General features: G+C 40.4%; 1 protein-coding gene across 1 annotated transcript in view; it reads right to left on the reverse strand.

Annotated features, from left to right (window-relative positions):
- Nucleotides 1–19,231, reverse strand: part of CMYA5 (cardiomyopathy associated 5) — a 114,478-nt gene that overhangs the window by 41,802 nt on the left and 53,445 nt on the right. Inside the window, exons 4-7 of the mRNA XM_053587663.1 lie at nt 10,053–10,148; nt 8,418–8,651; nt 6,672–6,694; nt 568–686 (exon numbers count right to left, since the gene is read on the reverse strand). Coding sequence (XP_053443638.1) covers nt 568–686; nt 6,672–6,694; nt 8,418–8,651; nt 10,053–10,148 — 472 coding nt within the window. The remainder of the gene's footprint in view (nt 1–567; nt 687–6,671; nt 6,695–8,417; nt 8,652–10,052; nt 10,149–19,231) is intronic.

A 19,231-nucleotide genomic window follows, 5' to 3' on the forward strand; every position in this document is an offset into this window, starting at 1 on the left:
AAAATAGTGTGAAGAGCCAGCAGAATGCTCTGACAGTTAAGTGGGAGGCTCCTGGCTACGGACCATGATGCTGAGCTGTTAGTTCTCTAAGCTCATCTGGTTAGTTCAAAAACTAAAAAAAAAAAAAAAAAAAGGAAAAAGAACTGAATTAGAGAGGGGAAAACCACTCATGAGGAAAAATCTGTTCAACAAATATGAAAATATTTGACTTCTATTTTTTTTTTCATACCTGGCTGCTGGCACGAAGTAAACAACTCTCAAAGAGAGGGAGAAAAATTCTATTTTTAAAAGAAAAAAGAAATCAAAAAGAGGAGACCCTCTGGTTTCTTGGCTTCTTTCTCCCACCTCCTCAGTCTCCTGCACAATCAGACAAAGCTTCAGCTAGCAAGGCAGTCAGTCCCAGCAATGGGCTGCTAGCCGCATGCTCTAGTTCAGAGTCTAGCGTTACAGTTTCACAGTCAACACTTTCCTTTTTCTAGTTATGTCTTTACATTCAAACTCTTTACAAAACAAACAAGCCAAACTTGCCATCTTTCATCAAGGTAATTAAGACGTTAAAATGCCTACCAGGCACTTGTTTCAACATCTGGTCACTTCTTGCCAAGTTGTCATCGTAATGTTCGAAAAGAGAGAAGGCAGTGGGCATTTTCTCTAACGAAGCCGTGCTCTCCATGGCAGAAAGCAACCTGACAGCAAGAGAGAACTCTACGTAAGTCAAGAAATTATTAACACACAGAATGAAAGCGAACCCCAGTTGTTCACAATGAAGCTGGTGTTGGTAGTGGTGGTTTTATAAGGCAGAGCTTCTTAGGATATCCCAAAAGGATATAAACAGTTTTGAAATCTGAAAATATGTCTAAAAGCTCTTTATTATTAGAGTTATTAGGCAACTGGTAAGATTAGAAATTTCATTCCTCTATTCTCCAATTAGAAAAGATACTATCAAATTAAATTTAATTTAATCAAATTAAATTTCTTATCTACAAAGTTAGTCCTAAAAATGACTTCCTTGTAATGGTTATTTTCTTTGTTTTCTAAAGGATATAAATGCTCAGAGTCCATCTGGAAACATCTACACTGTAGGATGGCCTTGTTCTCAAACCTCAATATTGAGCTTCTAGACATTTGTGATTCAAAAAATACTGTTCCCCTACTATGTGCCAGGCGCTGTACTAGATAACGGGGACCCGGCAGTCAAAGAGGGTGAAGTCTGAAAAGACTAACCAAGCCACAGCTTTTAAACTAATGGCTTTTACAGGCTCAAGGCCCTCTTAGGAGGAATGCCAGCTGATGCTAGCCTAAGCATTTGTTTCCAGGTGAAATCTGGATTCAAATGTACAAAAACAAGTTAGCTCTAGAGGGGTGGGAGAGAAAGAAGAGTTTGCAAACAAATTTATGTTTCGCATGAAAATTAGGAGCCCTTCCCTGTCTCCTCCCTGACACCAGCTGGCTTTCTCTTCCTGCAGCTGAGTTAACCCCAAGACCTGCACAGGCTTCGTTACCGCCGGTGGACTTTTGGCTTTCCCAGCACAGACGCATCTCGCTGGCTGCTGGGACTTTGTTTTCCCAGGTGCTTGCCTGACTCCTTCCTTTGCTTGACTTCAATCTCTGTTCAAATGTCAGCTCCTCAGAGAGGACGCTGCTAAGGCAGCCCCGCCTGCCCCACCCCACCTTCCTCAGCTTCCTGTTCTCCCTCAAATTTCTCATCGCTTATTTGGGCTTTGTCCACCAAAACCCAAAATACTTCACCAGGATACAATTTATACTCAAGAAAAGATGTTGTTTTATTCACTACTGTATTGTAATGCCTTCCTTGGCACATGGTGGGCACTTGCCCATCTATAAATATATTTTGAATGAATGAGAGGCCAATGGTTTACTGGGGTAAAGATACCAGCTTCATTTGGGTAAGTAGGAAGAAAAAATATTATAAAATATAACTGAAATATTTAAAGAGTGCCTTGCACACTTAACAAGTGTTAGAAATAATATGGCTCACTATCATCTGATTTAGGGGAGATGGTTCTAATAGTGGCTTCAAAGAGAAGGTGTCATTTGGGCTGGGTCTTAAGGAATGAATAGGAGTTTCCTAGGCAGAAAAGGGAGTAAGGGTGCTGCAGACCCAACAGTGTGAACAAAGGCATGCGGATGGGAACAAGTATGGTACATGGAAGGGCAGGTTCCACAGGAGAGTTGGAGAACCAGACACAGTTAGGGATAGAATAGAAAGGGCAGGGAGATCCACAGAATTGTATAAAAGGGAAATGTAGAAGCATATCCTGGCAAGTATCTGAGGAAGGATCAGGCAGGCAGACTAGAGAGGCAGTGAGGTTAGTGGGGAGGACCCCACGATAGTCCAGGTGAGGGAAGACAACATGAGCCTAAATTAAAGCTTTGGGGCTGCAGAGGATGGAAACGATAGACTCAGAATTCACAGAAAATGGTGAGTCGTGCATACACCGAGCCCTTTCACGACGCATCCCTGACTAAAGGTAGGACTTTCGTAGCATAAAAACTCTGGTTGCAGACAACACAAGCAAAATGTTTGCATTTCCCCTTATGCACCGACCTGTTCAATTTTAACATCAGCGTGTGAAATGGCAAGAAGACATCTTTTTATAAGCAGGTCCTACAATGGCTGTGACTCTTTTTCTCATTATAATAACATAAAAGAGCAAAATGAAGAAAAAAAAATGAATCCCCTTCCAGAACAGCATTTTCTAAGCAAATGTGTTTTTCAAGATATGCAAATGTTGAGTCTAAATATGTTTGACAGCATTCTTTAATTTAAGCATTTTTAGTGTTGCGAAAAATCATTTAATATACAAGCACTGCCTTTGGAGACAGAATTTGAAGGGAAGGAGAAAAGGGAAAATAAACTACAGTTGACCCCTGAACAAATTGTAGGTTAGGGGCACCAATCTCTCCTGTAGTCAAAACTCCATATATAACTTTTAACTCACTCAAACTTAACTACCAAGAGCCTACTGTTGACAAGAAGCCTTACAATAACAGAAACAGTTGGTTAACACATCTTCCGTATGTTCTATGTTTTATATATTGTATATTGCCTTTGTTTACACAGTAGTGTCTGCAGCACCCTTACTCCCTTCTCTGCCTAGGAAACTCCTATTCATTCTTTAAGACTCAGCCCAATACAATTTATTGTATTATATGTGTTTTATATATTGTAAGGTAAGCTAGAGAACAGAAAATGTTACTAAGAAAATCTTAAGGAAGAGAAAAGATATTACAGTACTATACTATTTCTACCTATACCGTGAGTTCACATCATCTGTTTACAAGACAAATTGCCTGTCTGAAACAGCAAGTAACCACAGTACATGGTACATAGCGACTGATTCAGCTTTTTCTTGCCATGTCATGTCTTTGCCTCTTGGGAGTGCTTCTAGCATCATTAGTGGCACTTGTATGAGGCCCAGGGAGTTAGTCAAGGTTTATGACACTGCTCTAAACAAGACGAAAAACACACAAGAACCTTAAGAGACCACTTTTTACTTCAATGTACAACTTTCTGGAGAGACCAACTACTGACTCAGAGATGATTTCTGTCACAAAGAGTATTAAGTGCAGAGTTGCAGCACTTGAACTCACTGCAATAGCAACAGGAGGGGGCTAGGAAATGATCACAATAGTACAGTATGTATGTACTGTATGCTGTTACCATTTATTTTTCATCTCTTTTTGTTGCTGAGATAGAGTCTCACTCTGTCGCCCTGGGTAGAGTGCAGTGGCATCAGCCTAACTCATAGCAACCTCAAACTCCCGGGCTCAAGCAATCCTCAGTCTCCCAAGTAACTGGGACTACAGATGCCTACCACAATGCCTGACTAATGTTTCTATTTTTAGTAGAGACAGGGTCTCACTCTTGCTCAGGCAGGTCTTGAACTCCTGAGCTCAAGCAATCCACCTGCCTCAGCCTCCCAGATTACAGGTCTGAGCGTCTACAGTCATTATTTAATACCACATCTTTATGTTTATTTACATTTCTCTTGATTGTAAATGGTGCCGTGGACCATTGTGTTTACACAAGTTTTGATAAATTTTAATTTTTGTAATAGATTGGTGTATATTTTGGTAGTATATATGGTAGTAAGTGACAAAACAGATTTATATTTTATGCATCCATAATGTACCTTTGTCTTAATTCTTTCAATATTTCTAAGCTACACGGTTCATCTTCAAATTGTCATAAATCTCCAGACATTTTTCCAATATATTTATTGAAAAAAGTGCATACGGACCCACACATTGCAAATCCACATTGTTCAAGGGTCAGCTGCAGATAATTTGCACTCCTTATAGAAAGGAACACTCCTAACCTTGAGACTTTGAGACATAAGTTTTCTTGAGAACATTGAAGGCTTTATAGTGAGACAATCAAGCTTCATCGTGTGTGTGTGTGTGCACACGCACAGGCGCACACATGTGTGTCTGTATGTCTGTGTGTGTGTCTGTATTCTCGCACGCGAGTGTGTGTGCACTTGTTTAATAGGACTTTCTTTAGTTACTTACATTTCTTCACCAAATCCCAGAATTTTCTTGTCTTTTTTCTTTACAGAATAGTAATGGCTACCCCAAGTGTACTATCCTTTCAGTGACATGCAGCTTTAGCAAAGATTAATTCATTGTCAATTGGACAATGAAATAGAAATTAATTAAAATGACACACAGATGAACACATTTAAGCACAAAACCAAAGAAATGGCATTTAGAATTAAACGGGTGTCAATTTATATTAGCAATATTCTAATGGTTAGAAAAGTAAAAACAAACATTCTGTTAATTTTTTTTTAAGGGAAAAGCATATGCAAATTTTCATTCACCAAATTTTGTTACTGATCAATATCTTCCATGAATGAATAAAATATAAATAAACAAATATATATCTACACTGTCCACTGTATATGGAATGGCACTGTAAATCCATATACTTTTTGGATAAAAAGAAATGTCAATAATATTTAGAAAAAATGTATAATGTATTTTAAAAATAAAGATGTTGGGGACCTAAACTCTTCCTCCTCCTCCTCCTCTTCCTCTTTTCCCTTCTCTCTTTCCTCCTTTTCTCCTATACCTGGTCCCATTCTAAGAATTCCACTGGAAAGACCGTAGCCCACCAGAACCTTCCAGCAAGCTGTGGAATCTTCCTCCCCCTACGCCCAGTGTAAAAACAAGCCAGGCGGGTCTCTGTCCCCTCTCATTAAACTTGACCTGAACCTCTTCAGGTCTCATCTCTGGGTATATCACTGAACTCCTTAAGGGAACTGGGAATAAGGCCTGAGTATCAGCTTCCAGAACTGACTTGTGTGTCTTAGACTCATCTGTGGCAATTGGTAACAAGCAAATGCTTAGTCCCATTCCAGAAATTCTGATGTAGTGGAGATCTGGAGTGGGGCCCCAGGGTCTTTGGTTAAACAAGTTACACAGATGATTTAGGCACAGTCAGCTTGGGGAAACAGTGAGCCAGCGGACAGATTGTTATAAACCAGAATTTTCAACTCTGGTTATGTATTAAAATCATCTAAGTCTAGGAAGCTTTAAGAATGCCCACCTATACCCAGATCAATTAAATCAGAATCTCAGGAGATAAGATTGAGATATCAGCAGTTTTTAAAGCTCCCTGGGGGAATTCTACTTATAGCTGTCACTTAGTGAATAATGCTAATATTAATATACACATCATTTTCATAAAACTTATAATATTCTATTGAATAGAATTTTTTATAGGTAAATAGGATTCATCCATGTGGTTTCAACTATCTTTTTAAACAGTCATGTTTCTAATCCAAATCCATTTTTCCATGTTTTAATACATTACCAATACAAATTTTTGATTTTACTCTTATGCTGTATCACAATTTGAATTGGCATGGAAATAAACTGAAGATAATATTTACCATTTAGAAATTTACATTTAAAATTACATTAAAAACATTAGGGAGAGCCAGTTGGAAAAAAAACCTCCCATCTCACTATGGGGTAAAAGGGAAAATTTGTCAGATCTGTATGAGAATTTCAACATCAGATGCTCTAAAAGATAAGCATAAATCTGATGTTATATGTTTTTATAGACAACATTTTCTAATTTCTTGTTGAGTGTTTTACCATTTGAAAGAATAAAGAATTCTCTCAGACTGAGTGTTAAAAACAACAGCAAAACAAGTAACAAAACGAAGATTCATTTAGGTTAGCAGAGCAGAAAGAGAAGACAAATGCTTGGCTATCTTTTGAAAAGAAAATGAGAGAATATCCCATTAAGATTACATAAGTCATAAAATGCCTCAAGGCAGATATGAACGATTCTTTCAAATACTCGTATTTAATAAGTCTACATATCTACAAAATGCTCTATATGCATGACAGGAAAGATGGTGTAGATTAGGCCAAAAATATAGACTAGATCTCAAAGAAGCAGTTAAAAATCTACAGTATGATAATTGTTATTTAACTAAAGCACATGCAATTTTCTTTCAACTCTGTCATTTAACTTTTAAAAGTGCTATATCTAAAAGTGAAAATACAGTAGCTCACTAAATGTATTTTTTTTAATTGGCAGCTCATTTTCTACAAAGCATCAAAATATTAAAAAGAAAGCATCCAGTCATGCTCTTCCCAGCCACCACCACATTGTGCCATGTTTTATGTACCTTTCATTGATTTCCTCAAATGACTTATGGAGATGGGAGAGAGGGGAGAAAGAGAGAGAGAGAAACTAATTAACAAAGAGAAAAACCACCCAAGAGCATTAAGATCAAGGCCATTTGAAAATCATTACCCCTCAGCTTCCCTGAGGTTGTTTTCCTTGGGTGATTTCAGCAATTCACCCAAGAATTGGGGAGTGGGGGGTGGGGGTGGCCCTGGACAGGGACGGGAGGGGCTCTAGTTTTCAGTTCCTTTGGCTCTGCTCTCCAGGGTCAGCAAGGCCGCCCATGAGGGGCTCACATTCTACTTCTCTCCTCATTAACAAATGGCTTAGCTTCCAGAATTGACCTCTCTGAAGCAAGAAAAATGTCTTACATTTGTTCAGTGTGGGATATGTATCAAAAATGTAATCAGTAGTTACCTGACTGATCATTTGTCTATGCTCTTCTGTATTTTCCAACTTTTCTAAAATGAATATATATATCACTTTTAGAAGCAGAAAAAAATGCCCCTCGCCCCTTTTTTTATAATTTGTACTTCTAAGACAGAAAGAAATTTCCTTATTCTTATCAAACGAAGATAAAGTTCTCAGGGAACACAAAGCACTTTTTGAAAGTTATACTTCACAAGAGGTGCCTAATTTTAAAAATATTAAAGCCTTGGGCGGTGCCTGTGACTCAAAGGAGTAAGGTGCCGGCTCCGTATACAGGAGGTGGTAGGTTCAAACCCACCCCTGGCCAAAAACTGCAAAAAGTAAAAATAAATAAAATAAAATAAATAAAAAATATTAAAGCCTTGCCTTAGTCACACATAAAGCGAGCTACTGAGTTTAGTTCTCTGAGGATGGCCGTATCTATCCACATCACTCAAATTTGCCCTGGTTGGAAATGTCCCAATTAGTAAACCAAAAGGCTAATATTGCCCCCATTTTGTCTTGCTCTATCTCCAAAGTTTACTTAAGGGTTAGGAAGATGGGGAACTTCGAAAGGGAGGTCCCCTGTCATCACAACATGTACCTTTCTCCATGTGACAAACAGGCCTGGGATTCCCCTCAAAAAAACATCTCCATTATACCTGCTGAATCCCAGCTCTATGGAGAACTGGCATCTTACTGAAGGTTCTAGGGAATTATAGGAGCAAACAGCTGTCTCAGTGGTACAATTTAAGGAGCAGCCAAGGGTTATCCTATCTACAAGTTACTTGCTTGAATTAAGGAATCCTGTTCCTAGGATGTCCTTTGCAAAAATGTCAACATCCGTATGGCCTGAGAGAGGTACCACATACCAAAATGGTACTCTCAGCTACTTGTCAAGGCTCAGAGGGAATGGTCCATAAGCGGGGTCACTTCAGATTAGGGAGTGGAGAGGACAGGCTCAGGGGTCAGCATGAGGACACTAGGCACTGGAAAAGAGGGCTGACCCTTCAAGGGAGAGTGTGGCATGAATAAGGCATTAAGGCTGCTTTCTGTCCACCTTAGAAAGAAGGTGACTGATCTGGTATGACAGATGTAATGATGACACTTTAGCCCAACTCCACGTGTCCTTCAACTGGATCTGAGCATTACGTTTGCATGATTTGCTGGATCTTTCTCACAGGCATCAGGCATGCCTAAGTAATTTTTAAATGCCAGAACTATTTAAACCCTACACAGAGATAGCAATGATCTTAAGGGAGATAGAAAGATGAAGTTTTCAAAGTAGATGTGCTGGATGAACCCCAGGTGTTTTGAGCCCATTTCACTTGGCACTTACGGTCAGGAGGACAGTCTCATCAAGCTCCTCTGCTTCTCGCACGATGGTCTCCAGGGTGTCCTTGGCAGTGTCCATGCTCTGCAGAAAGCTGACCATCTGCTCGTGCAGGAACTCCATCTTCTTCTTCTTCACTTCCTCGAAGCTCTGGGCTTTCTCATCATATTGTGCCAAAACCTTCTTCATCATTTCCTCATTCTGTTCTTCCAGCCTTTTCTCATTTTTACTACAGTTTTCCTAAAAATGAACAAACAAAAACAACCAAAAAAAAAAAAAAACAGCCCACCCAGTTCTGAATGAAACAAGGAATGAAACTGAGTTGGTGTTGGTGTTTCACCAAAAACAAAACAAAAAGCACGCACTCCACACCAAAAACACCAACCACACCTGTCAACCACAAGTGGCAGAGACCCCAACGCCACTGCAGAAGGCTATTGGTGATCTGGCATCCTGATCAGAGAATCAGACATCAGGTATGCCGTCTAAATTTCCAACCTACTAACCTGCTTTGTCATGATTAGCTTTGCAATAGAATTTACTGTGAGAGTATCATCAAGAAGCTCCCAAAACATTTTAACTACTGAAATACAAAAATAAACAAATAAATAAATAAAACAAAGCTGTTTGTATGGGAAGTCTTACCACCTTGCACTCCCACATGATGAAACTTGAAAATGGCATCACAGTGAGTGAGGACCACTGGCCTCAGTAGTGGAGAAGGGTTAGCACCATTTCACCACCCTGCTGAAATCAGTGTGAGGGAGGGAGCAGCCAGCTACATTCCCCAAAGTTCTCCAGTGAGGCCACGGCTTCTACCACGGTGGGGGAAACTTTACTGCCCATCTGAACACAGCCAGATGCCTGGCTATCCTCACCAGTGCTAGGTGTAAGGTGATCACAGCATTTACTAAGAGGAGCACTTGGGGGAGGAGACAGTACAAATAATTAGCAGGCGTTACTTGCTTGACAACAGGAGGTAAGCAGGACGTGGAGCAGTAGGGAACCGTGGCGCAGAGGAGGAACTAGGCAACAGCCTTCTGCAATGGCGCTGGGGCCTCTGCCACTTGTGGTTGACAGGTGAGGGTGCCTGGCCATCTCTGTATGAGAACGGAACATCACTCTCCCCACCCCTCACTGTGGAAGGGGCAGGAGCCAGCAGCTAGGAGAGTATAAACTCTTTAGTGACAGTTGTACCAGGAGAGGCACTCATCAGCCCTGGGCAGGGGACATTCTACAGTAACTCAGAGTATTTCTGCAGAGCTAACCCAGGGAGAGGCAGGAAAGTGGAGTAGTACACTTCAAGACTCAGTTTTTATCTAAAAAATGGGAATGATAATAATAACACATATCTTATAATGTTGTGAGGATTAAATTAGGTAAAGCGTTTTCCCTATTATAGTAAGTGCTCAATAAATGCATGTTTGTTTTTAAGGGCAATTCTTTTATCCTTAGGCAGAAAGTAGTCTCCTACACTTAGAGGGAAGACTTTAAGGGTCCTCCCTTTGAAAGGAACAAAGCCAATAATGGCAAATAACACATGCACACAAAAACCCCAAATCAGATCCTTTTAGCTCAGAATCATTTCCTTATGATCTTGTGAACAAACCAGGTCAAAGCAAAATGGACAAGTTAACTTACCTCAATGGTATTAAAAAAGGATTCTATCTCACTAACAAAGGCTTCAATCCTCAAGGACTTTTCCTGTAAGTTTTCTAGAAATTCTGCTAATTGAACCTAAAGAAAAGAATTGAGACATCCTTAGTATATGGCTGTGGAAAAGAATTTCAACCAGTGAGTTCCAATTTCCTTATAAATTTAGTACATTATAGAGATATATTATATTATATTCACTAATAAATCAATCTTTAAATTTTCTTTGCTGCTTCATCTAAATTGACTGTAGATAATTTCGTATGATAAATCACTTGAAGGCTGTGAGTGGGAACCTCAAAGCAACAATAAAAGGGGCACTTTCTTATGCAAAAGAAAAAACTTCTTCGTAACTTGAGCTCAAAGCATACTTATTTTAATGAACTTTGGATGTGAATGCTTTCTCCTTAGATTGACCACGATTTTTATATTTTCTGGGAGAGCAAGCAGTCTTGCTAACCTGGCCCAACATATCTGAGTAGTTTCTTCACATTTGTGCCCATGACCTCAGATGTGGCTGGAAGACCTGATTCTAGGATGGTGACCAAGGTGACACCAGAAGTCTAGCATATCAAATGAAAGAAACCACCTACTAAAAGGATCTAAAAGTTCTAATGACCCGGAAAGGGTTATAAAATACTCAAGAGGTTGGGGTGAGGCTCATGTCTGTAATCTGCCCTGCAATCCCAGCACTCTGGGAGGCTGAGGCAGGTGGATTGCCTGAGCTCACCGGTTTGAGACCAGCCTGAGCTAGAGCAAGACCTTGTCTCTAAAAATAGCTACTCAAGAGACTAAGGCAAGAAAAATCGCTTGAGCACAGGAGTCTGAGGTTGCTGTGAGCTATGACACCATGGCACTCTACCAAGGGCGACAAAATAAGGCTCTGTCTCAAAAAAAAAAAAAATACTCAAGAGGTGACAGTGAAATAGAAAACTTATGGGGTGATAGGGGAAGATGGTATCTACTTTATTCATAGTTACAATCCTAGCAGTAATCAACCCTGCTAAAGTTAGAAAATAACAAAACAGAATAAGAGCATCGGCTGCCCGGTTGACTATATACAGAACAATGAAGACCCGACACTGTTGGAGGCCTGTTTAGGATCTGGCCTCTGCTTCCCTCTGTGGCCCTTACCTCTTCTCCAAAACCCTCCAAAGTCCTCAAACTACGGCCCGCGGGCCACATGCAGCAGTGTGATTGTATTTGTTCCCATTTTTGTTTTTTTACTTCAAAATAAGATACGTGCAGTGTGCATAGGAATTGTTCATAGTTTTTATTATTTTTTTTTAACTATAGTGCAGCCCTCCCATGGTCTGAGGAACAGTGAACTGGACCTCTATTTAAAAAGTTTGAGGACCCCTGCCTTGGACCCTTTCTCACCTGTGTGAGACTCCTAGACTCAAGTGATCTTCAATGAGATAGAGATCTTCTAGCAACATTCTGGAAACACGGGAATACCATATGCATGCCTTCCCTTGTCTCCAGAATGCTGCTAGAAGATCTCTATCTCATTGAAGGCTCCCCCAAATTTCACCTCTTAGAGACAGTTTCCCCAACTCTGCCCACCCCACCATTTCACTCTCAAAAGGTGAATTTCTCAGAACATTGTACTCCCACAACCTTGTACAGATTTGAGGGATCTGAAAATCCATCTTCTCTTTTTTTTCATTCCCAATGATTAATACAGTTCCTGACACAGAGCATGAGATCGTCAACATTAACAATGAGGGAAGGGAGTCAGTAAGGAAGAAAATAACTAACAGACTAAAGATGAGGGGTGGGGGAGGGAGGGGAGGGTTTGGGGAGACACGGGATGGTCTTAAATGCAGCCAGCAGCTCCCGAACAGACACGAATGCCTAATCATGAGTGCTACAGAGTTCTCAATTTACACCTTTTTCAATTGATTTTTATTCTGAGAGTTGCCAACAGACTCTTAATCTTCACTTAATCTTCACTTTGACTTAATGAAATGAAGCAAAATCCCTTCGCTTTTGTCAACGGAGTTCCCACTTTCTTCTTCTCATACTAGTTAGAGAAGATCAAAAATACCAATTTTTAAAATGATTTCAAGGGCTACTGCTCATGCCTATAATCTCAGGAACTTGGGAAGCTGAGGTGGGAGGATCACTTGAGTCTAGGAGTTTGAGGCCATTCTGGGCAACATAGTAAAACCCTGTCTCTAAAAACATGAAAAAAAGGTTAGCTGGATCAATTATCAACTAAGGCTTAGGCAAAATAAATAAATATTTACAAACAAAAAAACCTACCTGAGTGTGGTGGTGGCACCTATAATCCCAGCTACCTACTTGGAAGGCTAAAGTGGGAGGATCACTTAAGCCCAGGAGTTTGAGGCCACCGTGAGGTATGTTTATACCACTGTACTCTACGCAGGTGACAGAGTAAGACCCCATCACTAAAAAATTAAGAAATAAAATAAAATAATTTTAAGGCAGGAGACATCATATCTCCCTGTTTATGAAACTTATTTTAAACGGACATTTAGACAATGATTTTTTTTAATTTCTAAAACTCATGGAAATAAAACATAATTTAAAAGGCCCCCCAAAATACCATCAATAAAAAAGGGAAAAACAAATTCTGTCTTCTTTTTGCTGACAGAAGTGGTTAGTTAACAAAACCAGGTATCACCACAGAATGCTAATACATCTGATGTCTGAGATGTCACAAAGAAGCTGCCCCCTGCCTAGCCCCAAACTTTAACAAGTTTCTACAAAATTTCACCCTGGAGAAATGGAACCAATTATCAGACAAATTAAGAAGGATGAATTTGGTAGAAAAAAATGCCAAGATTCTAATATGTTACTGTATTGAATCAAAATGAGTCTGACAATTATTTAACAGTGACCTATTGAATGATAATACTGAAAATCACTACCATTAGCAAGGCACTGAGCCAAGCAATGTGGATACAGTCAAGAGCATGAGCTCAGACAGACCTATGAACCAATCCCAGTTCTACCTTCCATGACGATGGTCAAACCACTCAAACACTCTTAAAGTGTTCAAACCACTTAAGACCACTTAACACTTCATCTGTAAACTGATGACAGGGTTGTTTTAAAAAGTATAAGATATCCTGTATAATAAAAAACTTAACACAGTACCTGGCACATAGTGCTCAGTTCTTGATATTTGCTAATTTTAAGATAATTGCAAAAGGGAGGCAAGATGGCTGATAAGAGACAGTCTCTTATCAGATTGCCTCAGAGAGAAGGAAAAATTTTAGATGGGGGGGTGGGAAACAACATAGCCCACGTGTAATTCCGAGGGGAAAGTGCCAGAATCTATCGTGCCAGATTCCACAGGAAGAGGTTGTGGAGCAGAACAAAGAGGAAGCAAGATTTCGGCAGAGATCAACCCCCCCCCCCCAACAATTTGAAGTCCCATGGAGAGAGTAGGTTGGGGTGATTGTTTTTCCTCTCCTCACACCTCTGGCAGACTGCAGGCTCCCAAGCTGCTGGGAGTGTCTCCACCCTCACAAGCCCAAATGCTGCTGCCACCAGTGAACTTGGGGACACTTGGGGACAAAGCACCAGCTGCCAGCCCCCTTGGTGTCGCTCCCCTGCCACAGACCTGAGTGGAGGTGGCAGGCACCATAAAGCTTCCCCACCCGTTGTGTGCCTGTGTCCTCCCCAGGGAGCTTCAGCCCTCCAGTTTTCTTGTCACTGGTCCCCACACAAACATTTCCCAAATCCTGCCCAGACTGTGGTGGCCATACGGGGCTGGTGGGTCTCGGGAGAACTGTGTGATCCCAGAACTTGGATTTCAGCGCAGGCTGCCTTCAGGGTAGAGGAGAGTGCAGCAAGCCAGAGGGTTCCCTCGGAACAAAGGGGAGCAGAGTGCCAGCTGCTCTCCTCCACTCAGACTTTTCTCTTCTTCCTCCCCTCCCCCACCCATAGCTGCCAGTACAGCCATGGCAGTTCTGACAACTCTGCATGGGCGCCCTAAGGAACAACTGAGCAGAGGCTCTCAAGAGCAGCCGCTTTTCCTCTGTTGGTGCACCTATGACACTAAGGCTTCCACGAAGAATGTGGCTTATGCCTTTCCTCTTAAAGACCTGCAGTGGACCAAGAGGTGCTTGGACTGTGAGGTCCCTGCCCACTGGCCCTCCTTCATGTTCCTTGCTGGGCTGCTGCAGCAGAGCAGGGCAGATCCCAAGAGTGGAGGGTCATTAAGCCTGCTTGAGCACTGCATGGGAAACTTGAGACCACCATGCTTCTCCCTGCAGAGTCAGGGATTGAACTTGGGGAATCAGAAGACAGGCCTGCAAGTTGGATCCCATACCTCCAGGACTCAATCATATTGCTGGGGGATATGGAGGGAAGATAAATGAACTGATCTTGGCAGCAAAGGTAGCCCGCATGGGCATAAATAAAAGGAAAATGTGATATGGGCTAGAGCTGCAGCACGCTTGCAGATCACCCCTCCCCACCCACAGGAAAGATGAGCTTTTGGTCTGGGGTGGGGTTCTGGGCAGACAGGCTCCCAGCCCATGACACCAGTGCTTTTCAGCTTGGCTAATTTGGGCTGCTGCTCATGGCTAGACGCCAGAAGGAGACCCATGGGTCAAGGAAGATGGAAAAGAGCAAAACCCATTCCTGTCTGCCAGACTGAATCCCAGACTGCCCCTCCCCTGAGAGCAGACCTTCTGGTGTGGTGGAGCTGCTTCAACCTCTCCCTGGTGGCTTTCCCCAGCCCTACCTTGCCTCAGCTATGGTAGAGCACAAGAAGGAGTGACTTGGGAGTTCCAGCGCCCTGCCCTTGGTCTGGGACATTTGAGTACTTCTGATCAACCAGAGCCAATCACAGGTCTTGGGAAACACCATTGCAGAGGGCTCTTTTCTACAAGTGCCACCTACTGGCAGGGAGGACAAATTATACAGCCCATTACAGTATTTACTGATTTAATCATACAGGGCATGCCTAACTTTTGCCCACAAGTTCCACCTGCTGACTTACAGATTAAACTGGGCATCTCATTATAATTCATATTGTTAATAAGACCACAGGGCTGGGGAAAGAGAAAAGATTTCAAAGACCTCCATCTCCTCTTGTCACCAATAGGCAGGGAATCTGCCTACACACACATAGTACACCACCCTACAGCCTACAAATAACTAGCAACTGAGAAAATCACCATGCCAAAGATATCTATAACCAAGGTATCCTATCCATAACCTGGTCCCACATCACAGTACCCACAGGCAAAGTGAAAGGTCCTTACCCAACATGTCCTACAGTAGTGGTTTTCAACCTGTGGGTCATGACCCCTTTGGGGGTTGAATGACCCTTTCACAGGGGTCGCCTAAATACATCCTGCATATCAGATATTTACATTACAATTCATAACAGTAGCAAAATTACAGTTATGAAGCAGCAACAAAAATAATTTTATGGTTGGGGGTCACCACAATATGAGGAACTGTATTAAAGGTTTGCAGCATTAGGAAGGTTGAGAACCACTGTCCTACAGGCATACCCTTAAGAGTTAGGGGGGTAGGGAATTCCATCTAAACAAAAGAAAATTCAAAAACAAGAAGCCACAGTCTCTCCAGCTGAGAAGGAATCAATGCAAGAACTGGAGAAGTATGAGAAATCACAGTGAAAGGACTCTTCACCAAAGGAACACACCAGCTCTAGCAATGAATCCCAACCAAAATGAAAATATTGAAATGACAGATAAAGAATTACAAATATGGATTGTAAGCAAGCTCAATGAGATCCAAGAGAAAACCAACTGGAAGAAACCAAACAATGAGTTGAATGTTTACTAAAGAGCATTGATAAAGGAAATCACAGATGACACAAACTGAAAAATATCCCCTGCTCATGGATTGGTAGAATCCACATAGTTAAAATGTCCGTACTACCCAAAGTGATTTACAGATTCAACACAATCCTCATCAAATTACCAGTGTCATAGCTCCCAAATCTAGCAAAAATAACCCTAAGCTTCCTTTAGAGCAAAAAAAGAGCCCAAATAGCCAAAGCAATTTTAAGCAAAAAGAAAAAATCTAGAGGCATCAATCATATCACTAGAGTTCAAATTATGTTACAAGGCTATAGTAACCAAAACAGCGTGATACAGGTATAAAAGTAAAGCCATAGACCAATTGAACAGAATAGAGAACCCAGAAATTAAATCATTTACCTACAACCAACTGGTCTTCAATAAAGCAGCCAACATACACTTGGGAAAAGAAATCCTATTCAATAAATGGTTCTAGGAAGATTGGAGAGCCACATGTAGAATGAAACAGGATCCCAATCTCTCACAATATAAAAAAAATAAATTCAAGATGTATTAAAGACTAAAATGTAAGGCATGAAACTACAAAAATTCTAGAAGAAAATGTAAGAAAAACTCTTTTAGACATTGGCCTAGACAAAGAATTATGACTAAGATCCCAAAGGGAAATACAGCAACAATGAAATAAGCAAATGGGACTTAATCAAATTAAAAAGCTTCTGCACAGCAAAGGTAATAATAAACACAGTAAATGTACCACTTACAGAATGAGAGAAAATATTTGCAAAATATTTCCACACAATGGAAACTAAAAGCTAGCAGGAGTAGCTAGCTTTGGATAAAAACAGACTACAAAACAACAACAGACTTTAAATCAACAATAGTAAAAAAAAAAAAAAAAGACAAAGATGATTACTATATAATAATAAAGGGATTGACTCAACAAGAAGATCTAACAATCCTAAATATACTTGGACCTAACAAGAGCTCCCAGATTTATAAAGCAAATTCTACTAAATCTAAGGAAAGAGAAATAAACAGCAACAACATAATTGCTGGAGAATTAAACACTCCACTGACAGGACTACACAGATCATCAAGGCAGACAATCAACAAAGAAACACTATTCTTAAATAGAACTCTGAAACAAATGGACCAAACAGACATTTACAGCAAATTCTACCCCCAAACTACTGACTATACATTTTTCTCATCAGCACATAGGCCATTTCCCAAGATAGATCATTACAAAGTGATCAAAAAACATGGAAGAGTTTTTCCAAAATAAGATATACAAGTGGCCAAAAGACATATAAAAAACATGCTGAACATCACTAACCATCAGAGAAAGGCAAACTAAAACCACAAGGAGATACCATCTTACCCCTTGCCAGAACAGCTATTATTAAAAAAATCAACAAACCTTTGATGTTGGTGTGGATGCAGTGAATAAGGAATGCTTATACGTTATTGACAGGACTGCAAATTAGTAGAACTTCTATGAAAAATGGTAAGGAGATTCCTCAAAGAAATAAAAGTAGACCTACTCTTCAAACCAGCAATCCCACTCCTGGGTATCGACTCAAAGGAAAAGAAGTCACTATATCGAAAGACACCTATACTCAAATGTTTATTGCTGCACAATTCACAACTGCAAACATGTAGAATCAACCTAAATACCTTTCAATTGATGAGTGGATAAAGAAAATGTCATCTATACACACACACACACACACACACACACACACACACTCTCTCTCTCTCTCTCTCTCTCTATATATATATATAGAGAGAGAGAGAGAGAGTACCACTCAGCCATAAAAATGAATGAAATAGCATCATTTGCAGCAAGTTGAATGGAACTGGAGAACATTATCTTAAGTGAACATTTCATTTCCTTAGAAATGAATAAACAAACACCACACATTTCTCACTAACAAGTGAGAGCTAAATGATGGTTACAGATGGTAATAAAGTGGTATAAAGATATTGGAAACTAAGAAGAAGGGTGGTAAAGAGAGAGATGAGGAATAAAAACTTACCTATTAAAAAAAAAAAAAACTTACCTATTGTGTATAGTGCACCCTATTCTGGTAATGGGCACACTGAAAGCCCTGATTTCAGCATTATACAATTCACCCATGTAAAAGAACACTTGTCCCTTCTAAGATTTTAAAATAAAAATTATTTTTTAAAAAGATGATTCTAGCTGCTCAATGGAGAATGGATAGAGGAGACATGAATGGAGACCAGTTAGAAGGCTATCTAAAGGTAAACGGCAGTCTCAAAGCCTAAATGCTGATTTCCAATAGTACCTCTGGGGAAGTAGAGTATTTGTAATCACTCACATAGGATATGTGTTGTGACTAACTTTTTATCTGGAACATTGGGGTGCTACAAACATAGCCAGAAACTATGCAAAAATTTCCCATTTCTAACATACGTTTTATACATATAAAGGAAATACAGAGAAAAATCAGAATTTAAAATGTCTTAATGTGTTAAGTACTCCAATATAACTTGCAATAAAATTTCTCAATGTAATATTAATATGTGTGTATTTTTAAAGGATGATACTTTAGATAGAAAATGAAATTGTGTGTTATAGTCAAAGGTATTTTTATTTATTTCAACTCATTTGGTATTTTTGATAATGTTAAGGGATATTAGCCTAAGATGACACACTCCTCACAGGCAGTGACCCTGTGTTATTTATCTTGGTATCTCCAGAACCTGGAAAAATGCCTGGCAAATAGTGTATACAGTCATCTCCAGCATCTGCAGGAAACTGGTTCCAGGGGTCCCCAGCAGATACCAAAATGCACAGATGCTCAAGTCTCTGATAAAAAATGACATAGTATTTGCATATAACCTATGTACATCCTCCATTATATTTTAAATCATCTCTGGATTATTTATGATAGCTAATATGATGTAAATGCTATGCAAATAGTGTTACACTGTATTTTTTAATTTATATTATTTTTATGGCTATGCTGTTATTCTTATTGGTTTTTTCCCCAAATATTTTCTGCAGTTGGTTGATTCCAAGAATGCAAAATTCAAGGATACCAAGGGCCAGCTGTACTCAATGAGTTTGTCAAATCAAACTTAACTAAATTCTTGGAGAAGTATTCTCAGTTTGCTTTTGTCACGTATAATGCACACTTTTCCGCAGTCAGGACTGGGGATGGTGGCAGGGCTTGTGAGGCAGAACACGGCTATGCGGGGTGAGGGCCAATGCTTGAGGCCCAACCACACAGAGGGGACTTGGAGCCCCACCCAGGCCCCAGGGATCTACCTGGCTGCCCAGGGGCCCAGCAGCCTCAGAAACTCCCGCCCTACCAGCACACGCCTGGCCTCTTGGCCCAGGCCCTTAACATGGCAGGCAGGAAA

This window comes from Nycticebus coucang, chromosome 1 (genome assembly GCF_027406575.1).
Source record: "Nycticebus coucang isolate mNycCou1 chromosome 1, mNycCou1.pri, whole genome shotgun sequence".
In the NCBI taxonomy this organism is placed as follows: Eukaryota; Metazoa; Chordata; class Mammalia; order Primates; family Lorisidae; genus Nycticebus; species Nycticebus coucang.